At 43.8% G+C, this 16,566-nt stretch overlaps 2 protein-coding genes across 2 annotated transcripts in view; both read right to left on the reverse strand.

Moving 5' to 3' along the window:
- Positions 1-4,231, reverse strand: part of LOC134360192 (myosin-4-like) — a 39,811-nt gene extending 35,580 nt beyond the window's left edge. The window contains exons 1-5 of the mRNA XM_063074240.1: positions 4,212-4,231; positions 3,513-3,563; positions 570-785; positions 329-472; positions 76-232 (exon numbers count right to left, since the gene is read on the reverse strand). Coding sequence (XP_062930310.1) covers positions 76-232; positions 329-472; positions 570-773 — 505 coding nt within the window. The 5' untranslated portion in view covers positions 774-785; positions 3,513-3,563; positions 4,212-4,231. The remainder of the gene's footprint in view (positions 1-75; positions 233-328; positions 473-569; positions 786-3,512; positions 3,564-4,211) is intronic.
- Positions 4,232-15,598: 11,367 nt separating this feature from the next.
- The window catches only part of LOC134360193 (myosin-4-like), a 40,689-nt gene continuing 39,721 nt past the window's right edge, over positions 15,599-16,566 (reverse strand). The window contains exon 39 of the mRNA XM_063074241.1: positions 15,599-15,619. Within this exon, the coding sequence (XP_062930311.1) occupies positions 15,599-15,619 (21 nt within the window). The remainder of the gene's footprint in view (positions 15,620-16,566) is intronic.

Below are 16,566 nucleotides of genomic sequence, written 5' to 3' on the forward strand. Positions count from 1 at the left end.
TTTTGATGAAAGTGAAAGCTAAATCTTCATGCATTAACAGGGTTTTATAAAATAATTGCAAAGTGATCACGTTACCGGTTGCCATGAACTGATAAGCGTTATCAGAGATGGAGAAGATGTGGGGAGGAGCTTCCTGACGCTTCTTGCCCCTGTAGCCAATAACGACTTCGGGATTGTACACAGGCAACCACTTGTAGGGGTTCACGGTGACACAGAACAACCCGGAGTAAGTCTAAAGGCAGAGAAAGCAAACGCAGCGTTTGCTGTAATATTATACAAAATACAATATTGTGGCTGTGTTTTTACTTTGTCAGATTATTTCACTCACGTAGATCATCCAGGTTGCATAACGCTCTTTGAGGTTAAACAGTACAGCTGGCTCGCTCAGATGGGTCATCATGGCCATATCCTCAATCTTATCGAATTTTGGGGGGTTCATTGGGAAGACCTGGTCCTCTTTAAGAGTCACAGTCTGCAAGATAACCAACGGATCGTTTAATTATTTGAAAAGAAAATTGTGATCGCATCTCCACTAAATCCAAACAGAATTAACTTCACTCGCTACATGCCTGTTTCTCTTGGGTTTCCACAACCACTTTGCCACCTTCCCTGCTCTTAATGGTGCCTTTAGTGAATTCATTCTTAACGTCGACGCAGAAGCATGCAGTTTTAGCTTCAAAGGGTCGATTTTGGGCTTCAAGTCTTTCTTTCTCCGGCTTTCGCAGGTATATTGCGGCCTCCCCGAAAATGGCCATTTCAGCATCCGCACTCATGATTGCAACTTACTGCAAAAAACGAACAGTGTAAATGTAGTTGTTTATAATGTTTATTAAAAGTGTTTACTCGTGAATTTCAACCTGATATGAATCAATGAAGTATAAAAGTCTGCTCTCGCATTTGTCCTTATTGCGGTAGCAAAAGAATGCAGCGTTCAGCCGCAGCTACGCATATGCTAACCCCCGTATTAACAGAGCTGACTGACGCTTTATCGTTCTTTGGCCTCCATGTTTGCAATTCTGACACAGATGCGGTAAAGGAGAATGTTCCAAGTGAAATGTATGCAGGTGGAGTTAGTTTGCTAACCTGTCTGCCAATTCTAATAAATCGCAAAGAGTGCATTATGTCCAGTGCAACCCCCTTCATACGAGGTAAAGGACAAGGGACTGCAGATGTCAGTGTATGGAAAAAACAAAATAATGCTAGAAACGCGAGCAAGTCAGGCAACATATTTGGAAGGAGAAAGGAAGTTAACGCTTCATGTCGAGTAATTTCCTCAAATTCAGATGAAGAGTCTCCAACCAGAAACATTATATCCTTTTCCCTTCCCAGTATGTGGCCCGACCTTGTTGTGGTTCCCTGATTTTCTACCTTAATTTTAGACTTCCCATATCGTCAGATTTATTTCGATTTTCAATCACGTGAAGCAAAAGCTACGTTTTTGAGGTAGCCTGAACCCACACTATAGACTTGAATGATTATTAAGTTAAGATAGACAAAAGGAGAATAGGTGGATGTTGTGTACTCGGATTTTCAAAAGGCCTTTGACAAGGTGCCAAACATGAGGCTGCATAACAAGTTAAGAGCCCGTACATGGTATTACAGGAAAGGTACTAGCATGGATAGGCGGAGAGTGGTAATAACGGGAGCCTTTTCTTATTGACTTCTGGAAACTAGTGATGTTCCACAGGGGTCCAGTTCTCTTTACGTTATATGTCAATGATTTGTGGACCATACAAAGATAGATTGAGGGGCAGGTGGTGTTGAGGAAGCCGGTAGTCTGCAGAAGGACTTGGATTGGGAGAATGGGCAAAGCAGTGGCAGATAGAATACAGTGTTGGGAAGTGTATGGTCATACACGCAGTAGAAGGACTAGAAACTTAGACTATTTTCTAAATGGAAAGTAAATTCAAAAATCTGAGGTGCAAAGGGACTTGCAAGGCCTGGTGTAGGTTTCCCTGAAGATTAATTTGCAGGTTGAGTCAGTGGTGAGGAAGGCAATGTTAGAGTTCATTTCGAGAGGACTAGAATATAAAAACAAAGACGTAATGTTGAGGCTTTATGAGACACTGGTGAGCCTCACCTGGAGTATCTATACTATACACTTGGAGTATCGTGAGCAGTTAGGGTCCCTTATCTAAGAATGGATGTATTGACATTGGAGAAGGTTCAAAAGTGGTTCAGGAAAATGAAGGTGAAGATGAAAAGCTTATCATATGAGGAGCCTATACTCTGTGGAATTCAGAAGAATGAGGTGGAATCTCATTGAAACCTATCGAATGGTGAAAGGCTTCAACAGAGTGGATGTGGAGAGGATGTTTCTTATAGTGGGGGAGTCCAGGCCAGATGACACAGCCTCAGAATAGAGGGGCATCGATATCAAATGGAAATGATGGGGAATTTCTTTAGCCAGAGTGGTGAGTCTGCGGAATTCGTTGCCACAGTCGACTATGGAGGCCAGGACACTGGAGATTGGGCTGAGAGATTGAAGCTGAGAGGGAAATGGATTAGCATGATAGAGCAGACTCAATGGGCCAAAGGACCAAATTCTGCTGCTACATCTTATGGTTAATGTCTTGATTTAAGGGACCAGCAAAGCTGAATGGAGGTCTGGATTTCAGATATTCTAATACGATAAGTGAAGACAAAGCATTTTGTCTTTTTTTCCTGCAGTTGCTCTAATCTCATTAACATAAACAGAGCCAACATTCTCATGTCTAGATTGAAGTTATATGACTCAATATACTAAGATATATACTAAGATATATACTGCATATACTAAGATAGATTAGCAGCTGACTCAATAGATTGCTTATAAAGCCATTGGGCCATACAGCGTGGAAACAAGCCCTTCGGCCCAACTAGTTCATGACGACCAAGATCCCCAACTGAGTTGTTCCCATTTGCTCGCGTTTGCTTCAAATCCCTCTTTTTTTTCCCGTCCACGTGCCGGTCAATTTTTTTGAACAATTGTCCGATTGCGCTTGACATGGCAAGACATCTGCTAATAATGTTTCGCGAAGGCTTTGCAATACCAACTATATTGCATCGTGTATCCCTGCACCATGATTCATGCTGTATATTCGAGTTCGGACGCCAATCACGGCGGTGCATTTTTATTAGCGTTGGGGGTCAACGACGGCACCTAAGAATGCTTCTCCAACTTACAAAGGGAATCGAACAGCTTGAATATTTTCAGCTATTCTGGGAAACTATCCATATGTATATGAAAATCTTGGTGGTTTTGGATAATCTTATATGGTCAGTCAATGCGAATAATTTTGTGAAGGTTCTTTTTCGCAAAATATTTTGGTGTGTGTGTGTGTGTGTGTGTGTGTGTGTGTGTGTGTGTGTGTGTGTGTGTGTGTATTTTAAAGTACCAATTTATAGACCTGGAATATCATCAATAAGAGCCTGCTTTTAAAAATGCTTTGGTTTATATTAAAAGCGTCTTTTCGTTTTGAAACAAACAAGATTTACTTAAACATCTCATGCATAGACGGTGTAATAATTACCTTGTTCCGTACAAATAACCGGATATAGTGAATCCTATAAAGCGCCAGAAGCTGTAATTAAAGAAAGGGCAGTAAGTTTCATTAACCAAATTTCGCGAATCATAGCTGCTGAAATTAATCCCTTTCGCGCTCTGATCAGCTGCCGCGAAATCTTTGGAGCTATGATGTGATCCCTAATTAATGTGTGTTGGACCGCAGACAACACCCCACCCTCCATAACTTTGATCACGATGTTTAAACGGTTGCCTTTACAATTTCTAACAACTACTGAGCGATATCACGGTAGTCCGCGTTTTAGCAACTGACTTCACTTTTGTCCAGGTCGAACAGTGAGATTGACCATATCAGTGATTTTATTCAGTGCCATCGCTAACGCAGGTAACTTGCACCTTAGCTATCCCTCGATATGTTCGTTAGTGTTTTAACCTTACCCGTGAAGCAAGACATCTCAAGGGAGAAATGAATGGAACCAGTGAAATGTGAGGCACTGCGTAAATCATCTCGGAAATTTTCAGGGTGAAAATATAGTCTTGCTTTTTTCAGTCAAAGGGAGATGGGGATTGGGGATCTCATACACAACAAGGGTATGTTATTTCGGTATAAGATAGCTCCCGCAGCAGCATTAGTAATTTTGATGTTTATATCACGTAACCATGTTCATTCTATTAGGCATAGAGTGAATGGACCTTTAGAACCTACCTTGCCGAGCGCTCACTGGAGGATGTCTCGGGCAGCCGCTACACTCCCTTTTAAAAGAACAATGTCGGCTGCCGAACAGCTGTCTTCTCCACATATGGAAATACAATTGGACCGATTTATCGACCTGGAGAGGTTGTCAACTATCATTTTCACGGGGATGCGCTATAATTAGTATAAATGTGTGATTGTATGTAACTCGTGGCCACGCCATAGAAATCCCTGCCATAAAAGAAAAGATTAATGCCCTCCACAGAGTCAATCATACAAAACCGTGAATGATGCTTGCACGAACTGAGATATCTGAAACATTTCATTCTGAATGAACTTGCATAACGGTATAATTGCATATGTAATTTAGTTATATGAATAGTTAAAGTAAATTTAGTTCTTCAAGTTGCGCATGATACAGTCATACCTATAAAATCAACTTCGATTTAGTGGATCAGGAAGCTCCCTGACACCAACACTGAGCTGAACTGAATATCCTGGACTCCTTTAAATTTTATGTTTTATATTCTATTTTTTGCTCGTTTATTTTTTTGCCGTTTGAGTGATTTGTCTTTTTTTAGCTGGAGAGGGGTGGTGTTGATATTTTTCTTTGAACGGGCTCCATGTTGTTTTTCTTTGTTTTTTGGCTGTCTGTGGGGAAGACGAACCTCGGGGTTATATACTGCAAAAGTCAGGAGACGGGTAGGTGGGTGACTGTCAGGGGAGGGAAGGGGAATAGACAGAATGAGCAGAGCACCCCTGTGGCCATTCCCATCAATAATAAGTATACCGTTTTGGGGACGACCTACCAGGGTCAAGTTGCAGTGGTTGCGTCTCTGGCACTGAGACTGGACCCTCAGCTCAGAAGAGAAGGAGGGAAGAGAGGAGAGCAGTAATGATAGGGGATTCGATAGTTAGGGGGACAGATAAGAGGTTCTGTGGGAGAAATCGAGAATCCCGGATGGTCTGTTGCCTTCCTAGTGCCTGGTCCGTGATAACTCGGATCGAGTTTTCAGTATTCTCAAGAGGGAGGATGAGCAGCCAGATGTCGTGGTCTATGTAGGAACCAATGACGTGGATAGGAAGAAGGAGGAGGTCCTGCAAAGAGAGTTTGGGGAGTTGGGTGCAAGTTGAAGGACAGGATCTCCAGGGTTGCAATCTCAGGATTGCTACCAATGCCACGTGCTAGTGAGGCTAGAAATAGGAAGATAATGCAGCTAAATATGTGGCTAAGGAGTTGGTGCAGGAGGGAGGGCTTCATGTTTCTGGACAATTGGGCCTTGTTCCAGGGAAGGTGAGACATGTTCCAACAGGACGGGTTGCACCTGATCTGGAGCAGGACTAACATCCTTGCGGGAAGGTTTGCTAGTACTGCTCCGGGGAGGTTTAAACTAGATTTGCATGGGGAGGGGAACCAGAGTGTTAGAGCAGATGGAGGAGGATAAAGGTCATGTGAAATCTGCAAGTATAAAACCAGTTCTAACATATAAAAAGGCCTTGAGGAAAGAGAAGCAGAATAAAGGGTGTAAAGGTAGTAAGGTAGAAGGGCTAAAGTGCATGTACTTCAATGCAAGAAGCATCAGGAACAAAGGTGGTGAACTGAGAGCTTGGATACATACATGGAATTATGATGTAGTGGCCATTACAGAGACTTGGCTGGCGCCAGGGCAGGAATGGATTCTCAATATTCCTGGATTTCAGTCCTTTAAAAGGGATAGAGAGGGTGGAAAAAGGGAGGAGGGGTGGCATTACTGGTCAGGGATACTATTACAGCTACAGAAAGGGTGGGTAATGTAGCAGGATCCTCTTTTGAGTCAATATGGGTGGAAATCAGGAACAGGAAGGGAGAAGTTACACTATTGGGGGTATTCTATAGGCCCCCTTCTAGCAGTAAAGATACCGAGGAGCAGATTGGGAGGCAGATTTTGGAAAGGTGCAAAAATAACAGGGTTGTTATCATGGGTGACTTTGCCTTCCCTAATATTAATTGCCACCTGATTAGTTCCAATGGTTTAGATGGGCAGAGTTTATGAAGTGTGTCCAGGATGGATTGCTGTCATGGTATGTGGACAGGCCAACTAGGGGGAATGCCATACTAGGTCTAGTATTAGGTCAGGTCAGGTCACAGATCTCTCAGTGGGTGAGCATCTTGGGGACAGTGACCACAGCTCCCTGGCCTTTAGCATTATCATGCAAAAGGATAGAATCAGAGAGGACAGGAAAATTTTTATTTGAGGAAGGGCAAATTATGAGGCTATAAGGCGAGAACTTGCGGGTGTGAATTGGGATAATGTTTTTGCAGGGAAATGTACCATGGACATGTGGTTGATGTTTAGTGATCTCTTGCAGGAAGTTAAAGAGGGGTGGGGTGAAGGAACTATGGGTGACAAGTGAGGTGAAAAATCTAGTCAGGTGGAAGAAGGCTGCATACATGAGATTTAGGAAGCAAGGATCTGATGGGTCTATTGAGGAATACAGGGTAGCAAGAAAGGAGCTTAAGAAGGGGCTGAGGAGAGCAAGAAGGGGGCATGAGAAGGCCTTGGTGAGTAGGGTAAAGGAAAACCCCAAGGCATTCTTCAATTACAAAAGGATGACAGGAGTGAAGGTAGGACCAATTAGAGATAAAGGTGGGAAGATGTGCCTGGAGGCTGTGGAAGTGAGCGAGGTCCTCAATGAATACTTCTCATCGGTATTCACCAATGAGAGGGAACTTGATGACGTTGCGGACAATAAGAGTGAGGTTGATGTTCTGGAGCATGTTGATATTAAGGGAGAGGACGTGTTGGGGTTGTTAAAATACTTAAGGACAGATAAGTCCTCGGGGCCTGACGGAATATTCCCCAGGCTGATCCACGAGGTGAGGGAAGAGATTGCTGAGCCTCTGGCTAGGATCTTTATGTCCTCGTTGTCCATGGGAATAGTACCGGAAGATTGGAGGGAGGCGAATGTTGTTCCCTTGTTCAAAAAAGGTAGTAGGGATAGTCCGGGTAATTATAGACCAGTGAACCTTATGTCTGTGGTGGGAAAGCTGTTGGAAAAGATTCTTAGAGATAGGATCTATGGGCATTTACAGAATCATGGTCTGATCAGGGACAGTCAGGATGGCTTTGTGAAGGGCAGATCTTATCTAACAAGCCTGATAGAGTTCCTTGAGGAGATGACCAGGCATATAGATGAGGGTAGTGCAGTGGATGTGATCTACATGGATTTTAGTAAGGCATTTGACAAGGTTCCACATGGTAGGCTTATTCAGAAAGTCAGAAGGCATGGGATCCAGGGAAATTTGACCAGGTGAATTCAGAATTGGCTTGCCTGCAGAAAACAGAGGGTCATGGTGGAGGGAGTACATTTGGATTGGAGGGTTTTGACTAGTGGTGTCCCACAAGGATCTGTTCTGGGACCTCTACTTTTCGTGATTTTTATTAATGACCTGGATGTGGGGATAGAAGGGTGCGTTGGCAAGTGTGCAGATGACACAAAGGTTAGTGGTGTTGTGGATAGTGTAGAGGATTGTCGAAGATTGCAGAGAGACATTGTAGGATACAGAAGTGGGCTGAGAAGTGGCAGATGGAGTTCAACCCGGAGAAGTGTGAGGTGGTACACTTTGGAAGGACAAACTCCAAGGCAGAGTACAAAGTAAATGGCAGGATACTTGGTAGTGTGGAGGAGCAGGGGGATCTGGGGTTACATGTCCACAGATTCCTGAAAGTTGCCTCACAGGTAGATAGGGTAGTTAAGAAAGCTTATGGGGTGTCAGCTTTCATAAGTCGATGGAAAGAGTTTAAGAGTTGCGAGGTAATGATGCAGCTGTATAAAACTCTGGTTGGGCCACAACTGGAGTACTGTGTCCAGTTCTGGTCGCCTCACTATAGGAAGGATGTGGAAGCATTGGAAAGGGTACAGAGGAGATTTACCAGGATGCTGCCTGGTTTAGAGAGTATGCATTATGATTACAGATTAAGGGAGCTAGGGCTTTACTCTTTGGAGAGAAGGAGGATGAGAGGAGACATGATAGAGGTATACAAGGTATTAGGAGGAATAGATAGAGTGGACAGCCAGCACCTCTTCCCCAGGGCACCACTGCTCCATACAAGAGGACATGGCTTTAAGGTAAGGGGTAGGAAGTTCAAAGGGGATATTAGAGGAAGGTTTTTTACTCAGAGAGTGGTTGGTGCATGGAATGCACTGCCTGAGTCAGTGGTAGAGGCAGATACACTGGTAAAATTTAAGAGACTACTAGAGGAATTTAAGGTGGGGGGGTTATATGGGAGGCAGGGTTTAAGTGTTGGCACAACATTGTGGGCCAAAGGGCCTGTACTGTGCTGTACTGTTCTATGTTCTATATTCATGTTTTGTTGATAAATGTACTTTGAATCTTTGAAGATGTCAAGAAAGAGGATTAGCAGTCAAAATTCCAGAGTGTCTGTTGTCAATGTGAATTTTTGGTTTCAAGTAACTTTACTCTTATACCTTGCTAATGTTTCGATTTAGAAACACAACACTACTTTCGTCTTTGTTTTGGATTATTTGCAAAATTATTTGAATTCTAGACGTGTTTAAGTTTGGTTGCAAATTGCTTTTCACTTTTAGATTTGTAACAGATTTTGCAGTTTATTGCAAAAGTACTGAAATGCTCAGTAGGGCAAAAAAAATGTTTCATAAGGCGTAGGAGCAGTAGTAAGCAATTCGACCCATCAAATCCACTCAGCCATTTCAATTTTACCGACATAATTTGCTTTTAAATGTAAGAGCGCGCGTGAGTACCACACAGACTCGTTGAAGGATTTTGGATGTGTCCATTGCAAATTCTATTCATACCATTCACCAGGACTAACACTGAACCACTGAGATACTAGAACCAGTTTAAAGCAAGAACCAGTGCCTGCATCTCATTCAGTACCTCAGAGAAGAAAACAAAAAGTCATTATTTGGACAAAGTTTTCCATTAGGAAGCGAAGTCTAAAGATTAGGCGACAGCGGAAACCAGCTTTAACATCCATGTGGAAGCAGGTTTCTATAGTTGTCCTACGGCATCAATTTCATTTGCAACTTGAAAGACAAAGTAAGTAGCGGGATACCCGTTTCAGGCTTCGGGCTGCTCGCTTTCCCACAGACTGCCTTCTAGTCCCGATTATTTCTGCCATACTGAATTGCTACTCTTTTCGTCTGTACGATTGGCTGTGACGTCACTCAGGTGGGGTAAGTCTATAAAAGGTCCGAGAATGTACCCATTTAATGTGGTGGTGTTAAGAGTGAGCTGAAGAGTTGATATTGTCTGTGAATGCAATATAACTCATTATAGATTTGAGGTTTCATTTAAAGGTCGCATTTAAAGACTTTGTTTTATTTCAAGTAAGTAATTAAGAGAAAATAGATCATGACAACCTAGGGATAAAATGTTTGAGTTTAGAAAGTCTTGCGAACTCTGTGATTGCAATGAACGCGATATATCGGTATATCGCTCACAAAAACATACAGTTCCCTTCAACAACTAGGCAAAAGTGGAGATGGACTATCTGCCAATCCAACATACGGCTTCTTTCGTCCCTTCTATAAACAACAAATCGACCTCTAAATACGCGGCTCTGCTCCTTGTGTCGAGTGTTTGATAAGCAGCCGAGCTGAAACTAAATCTCTCTGCCAAAGTAGATCTCACATTTCTTAAGAAGCGGGATCAGCCAGATCAAAGCCTTGAAGGTCTACCCTTGTCAATGTGAGCAAACAACTGGCACATTATGAAATTCGGAATGTAAATCTAGGTGCCCGTTTTAAACTAAGCCTTGCTTTGGCGTCGCCGTTCTATTTACCTAAAATCTAATTATAGAAAAAAGTAAGTACATTACAGCTTTAAGTTCCTGCGTTAGTTGCTAGGCGTTTGCCGGCATGCCTCTTGCCTGGTTTCAGTCATTTAGGGAAGATGTTACAATTGCACAAAATGGAGGGGCAATTATGTTAATTTCTTTCCTAATCAGTGATTCATCAGTGAGTCTGCAAAGGAACTTTTCATCCCTGTCTCTCAGGAAAATATTTTTTTTCAGGCCAGCCTTGCTTGAATATAATCTCCACAATAGTTAAAGGAAACCCCCGAGAGTCTAACTCATTGCAGAGTCCTAAAAGAATGCAGAGTAATCCTTAGACCAGAGTTATCCATCCACAAAGCTGGAAGATAGGAGGAATCTATTCGTGAGCAAAACCTTCATTTTTATGCTTCTCAGGCCAGAGAATTTTCCAGTTTAGATGCCAATTGCTGCCAAACCTTAGTAGTTCCCCATAAAATCTCATCAAATTCAAAGATCTGTAATATTACCAGTCCATATTACAGTCAACAAGCTTTCCAAGAGATGTTGAAACAGGTGGAATTAAAAAAAAACAAATAGGCTCCACAGAAGAGAGGCAGTGGTCTTGGAAAGATAGATGGGAGAATATGATTGGTGGGACTGATCTGAGAGGAAGTATACACTCAACAGGTTGAATGGTCTGCTTGTTCTCTAACTTTTCTGTCTCTGGGTCCTACAATGTTCCACAAATTCTGATAGAAACTTTTGAAGCAGAACCTCATTTTATCTCTAGGCAGATTGCAATCTTTGAGCAACACACATCAAATTTGCTGGTGAACGCAGAAGGCCAGGCAGCATCTCTAGGAAGAGGTACAGTCGACATTTCAGGCCGAGACCCTTCATCAGGACTAATTGAAAGAAGAGCTAGTAAGAGATTTGAAAGAGGGAGGGGGAGGGGGAGATCCAAAATGATAGGAGAAGACAGGAGGGGGAGGGATGGAGCCAAGAGCTGGACAGGTGATTGGCAAAAGGGATATGAGAGGATCATGGGACAGGAGGCCTAGGGAGAAGGAAAAGGGGGAGGGGGAAAACCCAGAGGATGGGCAGGGGGCATAGTCAGAGGGACAGAGGGAGAAAAAGGAGAGAGAGATAAAGAATGTGTGTATATAAGTAAATAACAGATGGGGTACGAGGAAGAGATGGGGCATTAGCAGAAGTTAGAGAAGTCAATGTTCATGCCATCGGGTTGGAGGCTACCCAGACGGAATACAAGGTGTTGTTCCTCCAACCTGAGTGTGGCTTCATCTTTACAGTAGAGGAGGTCGTGGATAGACATGTCAGAATAGGAATGGGATGTGGAATTAAAATGTGTGGCCACTGGGAGATCCTGCTTTCTCTGGCGGACAGAGCATAGGTGTTCAGCAAAACGATCTCCCAGTCTGCGTCGGGTCTCGCCAATATATAGAAGGCCACATTGGGAGCTCCGGATGCAGTATATCACCCCAGCCGACTCACAGGTGATGTGTCGCCTCACCTGGAAGGACTGTCTGGGGCACTGAATGGTGGTAAGGGAGGAAGTGTAAGGGCATGTGTTCTGGGGCCCTGAATGGTGGTAAGGGAGGAAGTGTAAGCGACTTGCAATCTTTGAGACCCATTTTTTAATTTAACAATCTCAGATAACCAGTCTTTCCTGTTAGCATCAGACTGGCCATTTCTGATATAAATTTCTGTTTGTTAACTCAGTGTTTCTGTCTCCACATATGCCATTTCCAGAACTCTCTTTTGTTCAGATTTCCCGGAACTGTTGTGCATATTACATTTCCAGTCTGTTATTTTATGCTGTTTTTGCTTTCTCTAGTTGCCATCATTGATCTATTAACTAGATTGCTCTGAATGACTGTGTCATTTGGAGTACCTGGGTCTGCATCTTACCTTAGAAATTCCTTTTTCTAAAGATTATAACATGCTTATATTCTCATACTCCCAGCTCTGATGAAGATTCATTGACCTGATAGCTCTGTTTCTGTCTTGAGCTGGTGAGTATTTCTTGCACTGTCTTGTTCTGTCAGATTTCTGTAGTTTTGCATGATTTTCAAAACAGAATGTTGCCCCAAGTGTTAAGACATTATTTCCCTCCATTATATTGCTACATATCCAGTACCATCGCTAGTTCTTGTTTCTAGAACACCAATTTGCTATGTATGTTCACGCATTAAAATGGTACTCAATAAAATACATACCTAGAGTATTGCAATTTGATCTTCAAAAATCAAGGGAAATGCCAAAACAATATTATGAAAAAGGGAATGTCACATATTCTTACTATGTATGTCAATTATTTTTCTATTATTTGTAATATGAACAAACATGCAGATATGAGTTAATCACTCAGCCCATCAAGAAAGTTCCTCCAGTCCATTTGATCATAGGTGATCTGTAACTCTTTTTCCAACTTTTGTTAATCAGTCATACTTGTTAACAATGGTGACAATGCTAAAATATTTATTGGATAATTCTATAAAGAAGGACACATCATTGAAAGTTCAGGTGAAGGACAAAGTGTAGAGATGCATAGCTTTAATGCAGGTATAGAGTTAGGGAAAGATTAAAGTGGGAAAAGAAATAAAACTACTAATATGATTTAGGATGACCAGCTGATTGACAGCAGAGATGATGGTGCATGCCAATGGTAAATAGGGCAAGTAAAGAAACAAAAGTAGATTTGAAAGAAGATATAAATTTAAAAAATACAAGAAATTAAGCCCATTGTTATGATTTGTTCACCTTAATTTTGAGATCACCAAGCTATGAAGTAAATAGTTAGTACTTCAACATCCATTGGTCTTCATTGGAAATGAATAGGACAACACAAGTGGTAGAAACAATTATGATAGAAATCCTTAACTTGGTTTAGTTAATTGGTATTGACATAATTGTTTTGTTTAAATAACAATAATGAAAATTTCTTACCATGCTGATGATACTAACCTTTGGTAACACTGAATTAATGGCTGTAGAATTTTACAACTGAGAGAAATTATTCTGGTGAGCAAGAAAGTGCCAATGAAACTAAACCCATGGTTTTGTGTCTTAAAAGAAGAAAACACACAAACAAAATACTGAAGAGCAGCAAAGATCACAGAAAGGAAGCAGTGAGAGAGGATCTCACCGAACTCCCGTTGAAGAGAAGGAACAGCTCTTTGAACTAAAGGAAAATCCCCAGGCATACAATCTCAGAGAGAAGGGATCAGCCTATCAGGGCAGAAATAAGAAGACTCTTCCTTACCCAATGTATTCTGAATACTTGGAATTCTCCACCCAAGAGGACTTTGAGAGTTCAGTCATTGAATACACTCAAGATAGAAACCAATAGATTCTTAGATGTAAGGGATCTGAGGCCTCCGATGGTTAGAGTTGACTGTGTATATTGCATCTTAGCTGCCTACATGATACACAAGCCAGTATGCAAGCCAGGACAGTACGATATGGAGAGCAAGCTGCTGCCCATGCAACAGGATTCCCCTCTCCGTGCAGCTGATGAATTCAAAGGAACGGAAGAGGCTGATGCAGTCTGGAACCAGTGGTGTTGCAGGAGTTGCCAGTCATTGTTGAACTCAACGTAGGACTGCCTGAGGGATTCCAGCTCCAGATTTATCCTTGGGGTTTACTCATGAAGCCATCCTCATGAATGTATATAGCTGCAAGGCAGCAGAGGTTTGAGATCAGAGTTTTCCTTCTCCTAGATGAGCTGCCAACCACGGCTGATGAGCCCCATCTGCCTGAAGTAACTGGTTTTAAGACATCAGTAACTTGCCTTTACCTCTTCTCCTGTCAGAAGAACTGATTCCACTAAGCTTAGTAACTATCCACACATCAAGTCCAGGAGATGGACTTGGTTGTCTGAGGCTATTTGAAACACACACTGTTGGGAGTATTTAATAGATGGTGGAGCTTATCCCCACTACATCCCCCAGCTATGACAATCTTAAGGAACCTATTAAGGGATATGAAAATCATATAAAAAATTGAGGATAATGATCAGGCATGATCATATATGTGTCACAATGGGGGCGTTGATGCAGACCCAAATGCAAGACACAGACACTGAAGTACAAGGAACAGGGCTTGACTAGAGTAGGGATGTGACAGGATACAGACAAGGAGTAGGGACAAGAACACAGACTTGGGCTAGGACATGGACTAGACACAGGGAACCTGGACTAGACACAGGGAACCTGGACAAGGAACTATGAACTAGGAGCTTGGGCTTGGACTCGGAGCCAGAGACTGGACAAGGACTCAGGACCTGAGTCTTGCCTCGGACTCGGACCCCGGAACTAGGCAAGGGCATGAGATGGCTACAGGACAGGACGTGGCTGGGGTCTAGAGGCTTGAGGCTGGGGTCTTGGCTCTTGCGGCTTGAGGCTGGGGTGTTGGCTCTTGCGGCTTGAGGCTGGGGTGTTGGCTCTTGAGGCTTGAGGCTGATAATTCGGAGGCTGGAGCTCAGAGACAGACTAGGAACTGTACATCAACATAGAGCCGGGACTTATCCTTCAAAAAGCCAGGACTCATCTTTAACACGACACCAGCATGAGACAGGACAGTACATAGACATAGAGCCGGGACTTATACTTAGACAAGCCGGTCCTCAACTTCTTCTCCACATCAAGGTGGGACAGGACCATCCGTCGGGTAATGGCAGAACGGCCAGACTTAGCCAACAGAGGCAAAGACAAGACAAGACAAGACAGTCCCCCCACAGGGCAACGGCAGGACAGCCTGATTTACCCCATGGAGGCAAGGACAAGAAGAGACCAACACCGAAGAACAACAGACAGTTCCATCTCTGCTTTGGGGTTGCTCCAAGTCGCAGTTATGGCCAGCTGGCTACGGAAACAGCCAGATCCCTACCTAGCTCAGAGTGGCAGATGGCCACTCAGCTGGTCCAGGAAACGCCCGAATCCATACTGCAAAGACAGCTCTGACTACTAAAAGCAAGGATTCATGAGGGGATGGTTCCCCAATGCAGCCTAAAGATGGCAAGTGGCCACTCTAGCCTTCCACCAACAGGTTGCTCGCAGGGGATCTTGACAAGACAAACCAGCCGCTCACACTCCACTTATATTCCAGGCCCCAAGATGGGAATCACGTGCCTATGATTAACTCAACCAAAACAAGGGACAGCTGGACGACTGGAATGCAGACTTCATGGACCAGACCATGACAATATGGCAGTAGTATAGGCATGAGTATACCCATAAAAAAAGACAGAACGTATGGTGATATCCAACAAGAAGGAGAATCCTATCTGCAGGCTGAGAATAAATGGGGAAGAAATAAAACAAGTAAAGAGCTTTTGCTTCTTAGGAAGTTGGGTGACATCAGATGGCAGGTGCGACTTGGATATCAAAAGATGACTAGGGATGGCAAAAGACTGTCATGGTCCAGCCCATGAACTCCATATTCTGGTTCACAGTCCGGCCCATCGACCCTTGCTCCAGGTTTTCCTATCTATCCTGTTTCTGTCTTGTTGAGCTTTAATTGAGTCAGCTAATGCTCGTTGGAGCTGGCTGCATAAATACCTCCAGAGACCAGGGAGTGGCTGCTGGATTGTTCTTGTCCTTACTCCTTGTATCCCTTCTCCTGTCTTCTGTTTCCTTGCCTGAAGCCCTGTCTTGTCTTGCCGGTAACTCTTGCCTCACCTGAAGTTCTCATCTTGCCTTGCTTTGCCAGTAGCCTTGCCTTGCCAGTAGCCTTGCCTTGTCTTGCTGTCTTGTCCTGGAGCTACCCCGTACCTAGCTCCTTTCCTGTCCCTTGCCTCCGCCCAGGTAAGCCAGGTCGTCTTGCCGTTATCTGGGGTTGGTTCTGTCCCTTCCTGTCCCTTGCCTCCGCCCAGGTAAGCCAGGCCGTCTTGCCATTACCTGGGGTTGTTTCTGTCCCTTCCTGTCCCTTGCCTCTGTCGGGTGGTGATCCGCACCCTGCCCAGGAGGAACCAAGCCTCTCCTCAAGTCTCAAGTCTCCTGCCTCCAGCCTCCAGCCTCCAGCCTCCAGCCTCGCCTCGTCTCTTGCCTGGCCTCTAGACTGAAGACTCCAGCCTCCTGCCTAGCCTCCAGCCTCCAGCCTCTAGCCTCTTGCCAAGCCAAGTCTCTAGCCTCTAGCCTCTTGCCAAGCCAATCCAAGTCTCTAGCCTCTAGCCTCAAGCTTCAAGCCTGTAGATTTCTGCCTCGTCCTGCCTGCCTGCCAAGCCCTGTCCTTGCCTAGTTCTGGGGTCCGAGCCAGAGGCAAGACCCAGATGCTGGGTCCTTGTCCAGTCTCTGGCTCGGAATCCAAGCCCGGGCTCCTAGCTCTTTTGTCCAGTCCTGTTCCAGGTTCCTGGTTTTCCTGTCCATGTCCTTGCCATCGCCCTGTATCCTAGTCCTGTCCCTAGTACTTCAGTGTCTGTGTCTTGCACTTGAGTCCATTCCCAGCTGTGCCCTTATGACAAAGACACCTTTACGAGAATGAAGAGTATAGTGACCAATACTAAACTAGGCATGATAACCCGCCTCAGAGTACTGAAATGTTACACTTATCCAGTTATGCTAATAACA

This window comes from Mobula hypostoma, chromosome 22, assembly GCF_963921235.1.
Source record: "Mobula hypostoma chromosome 22, sMobHyp1.1, whole genome shotgun sequence".
Taxonomy (NCBI): domain Eukaryota; kingdom Metazoa; phylum Chordata; class Chondrichthyes; order Myliobatiformes; family Myliobatidae; genus Mobula; species Mobula hypostoma.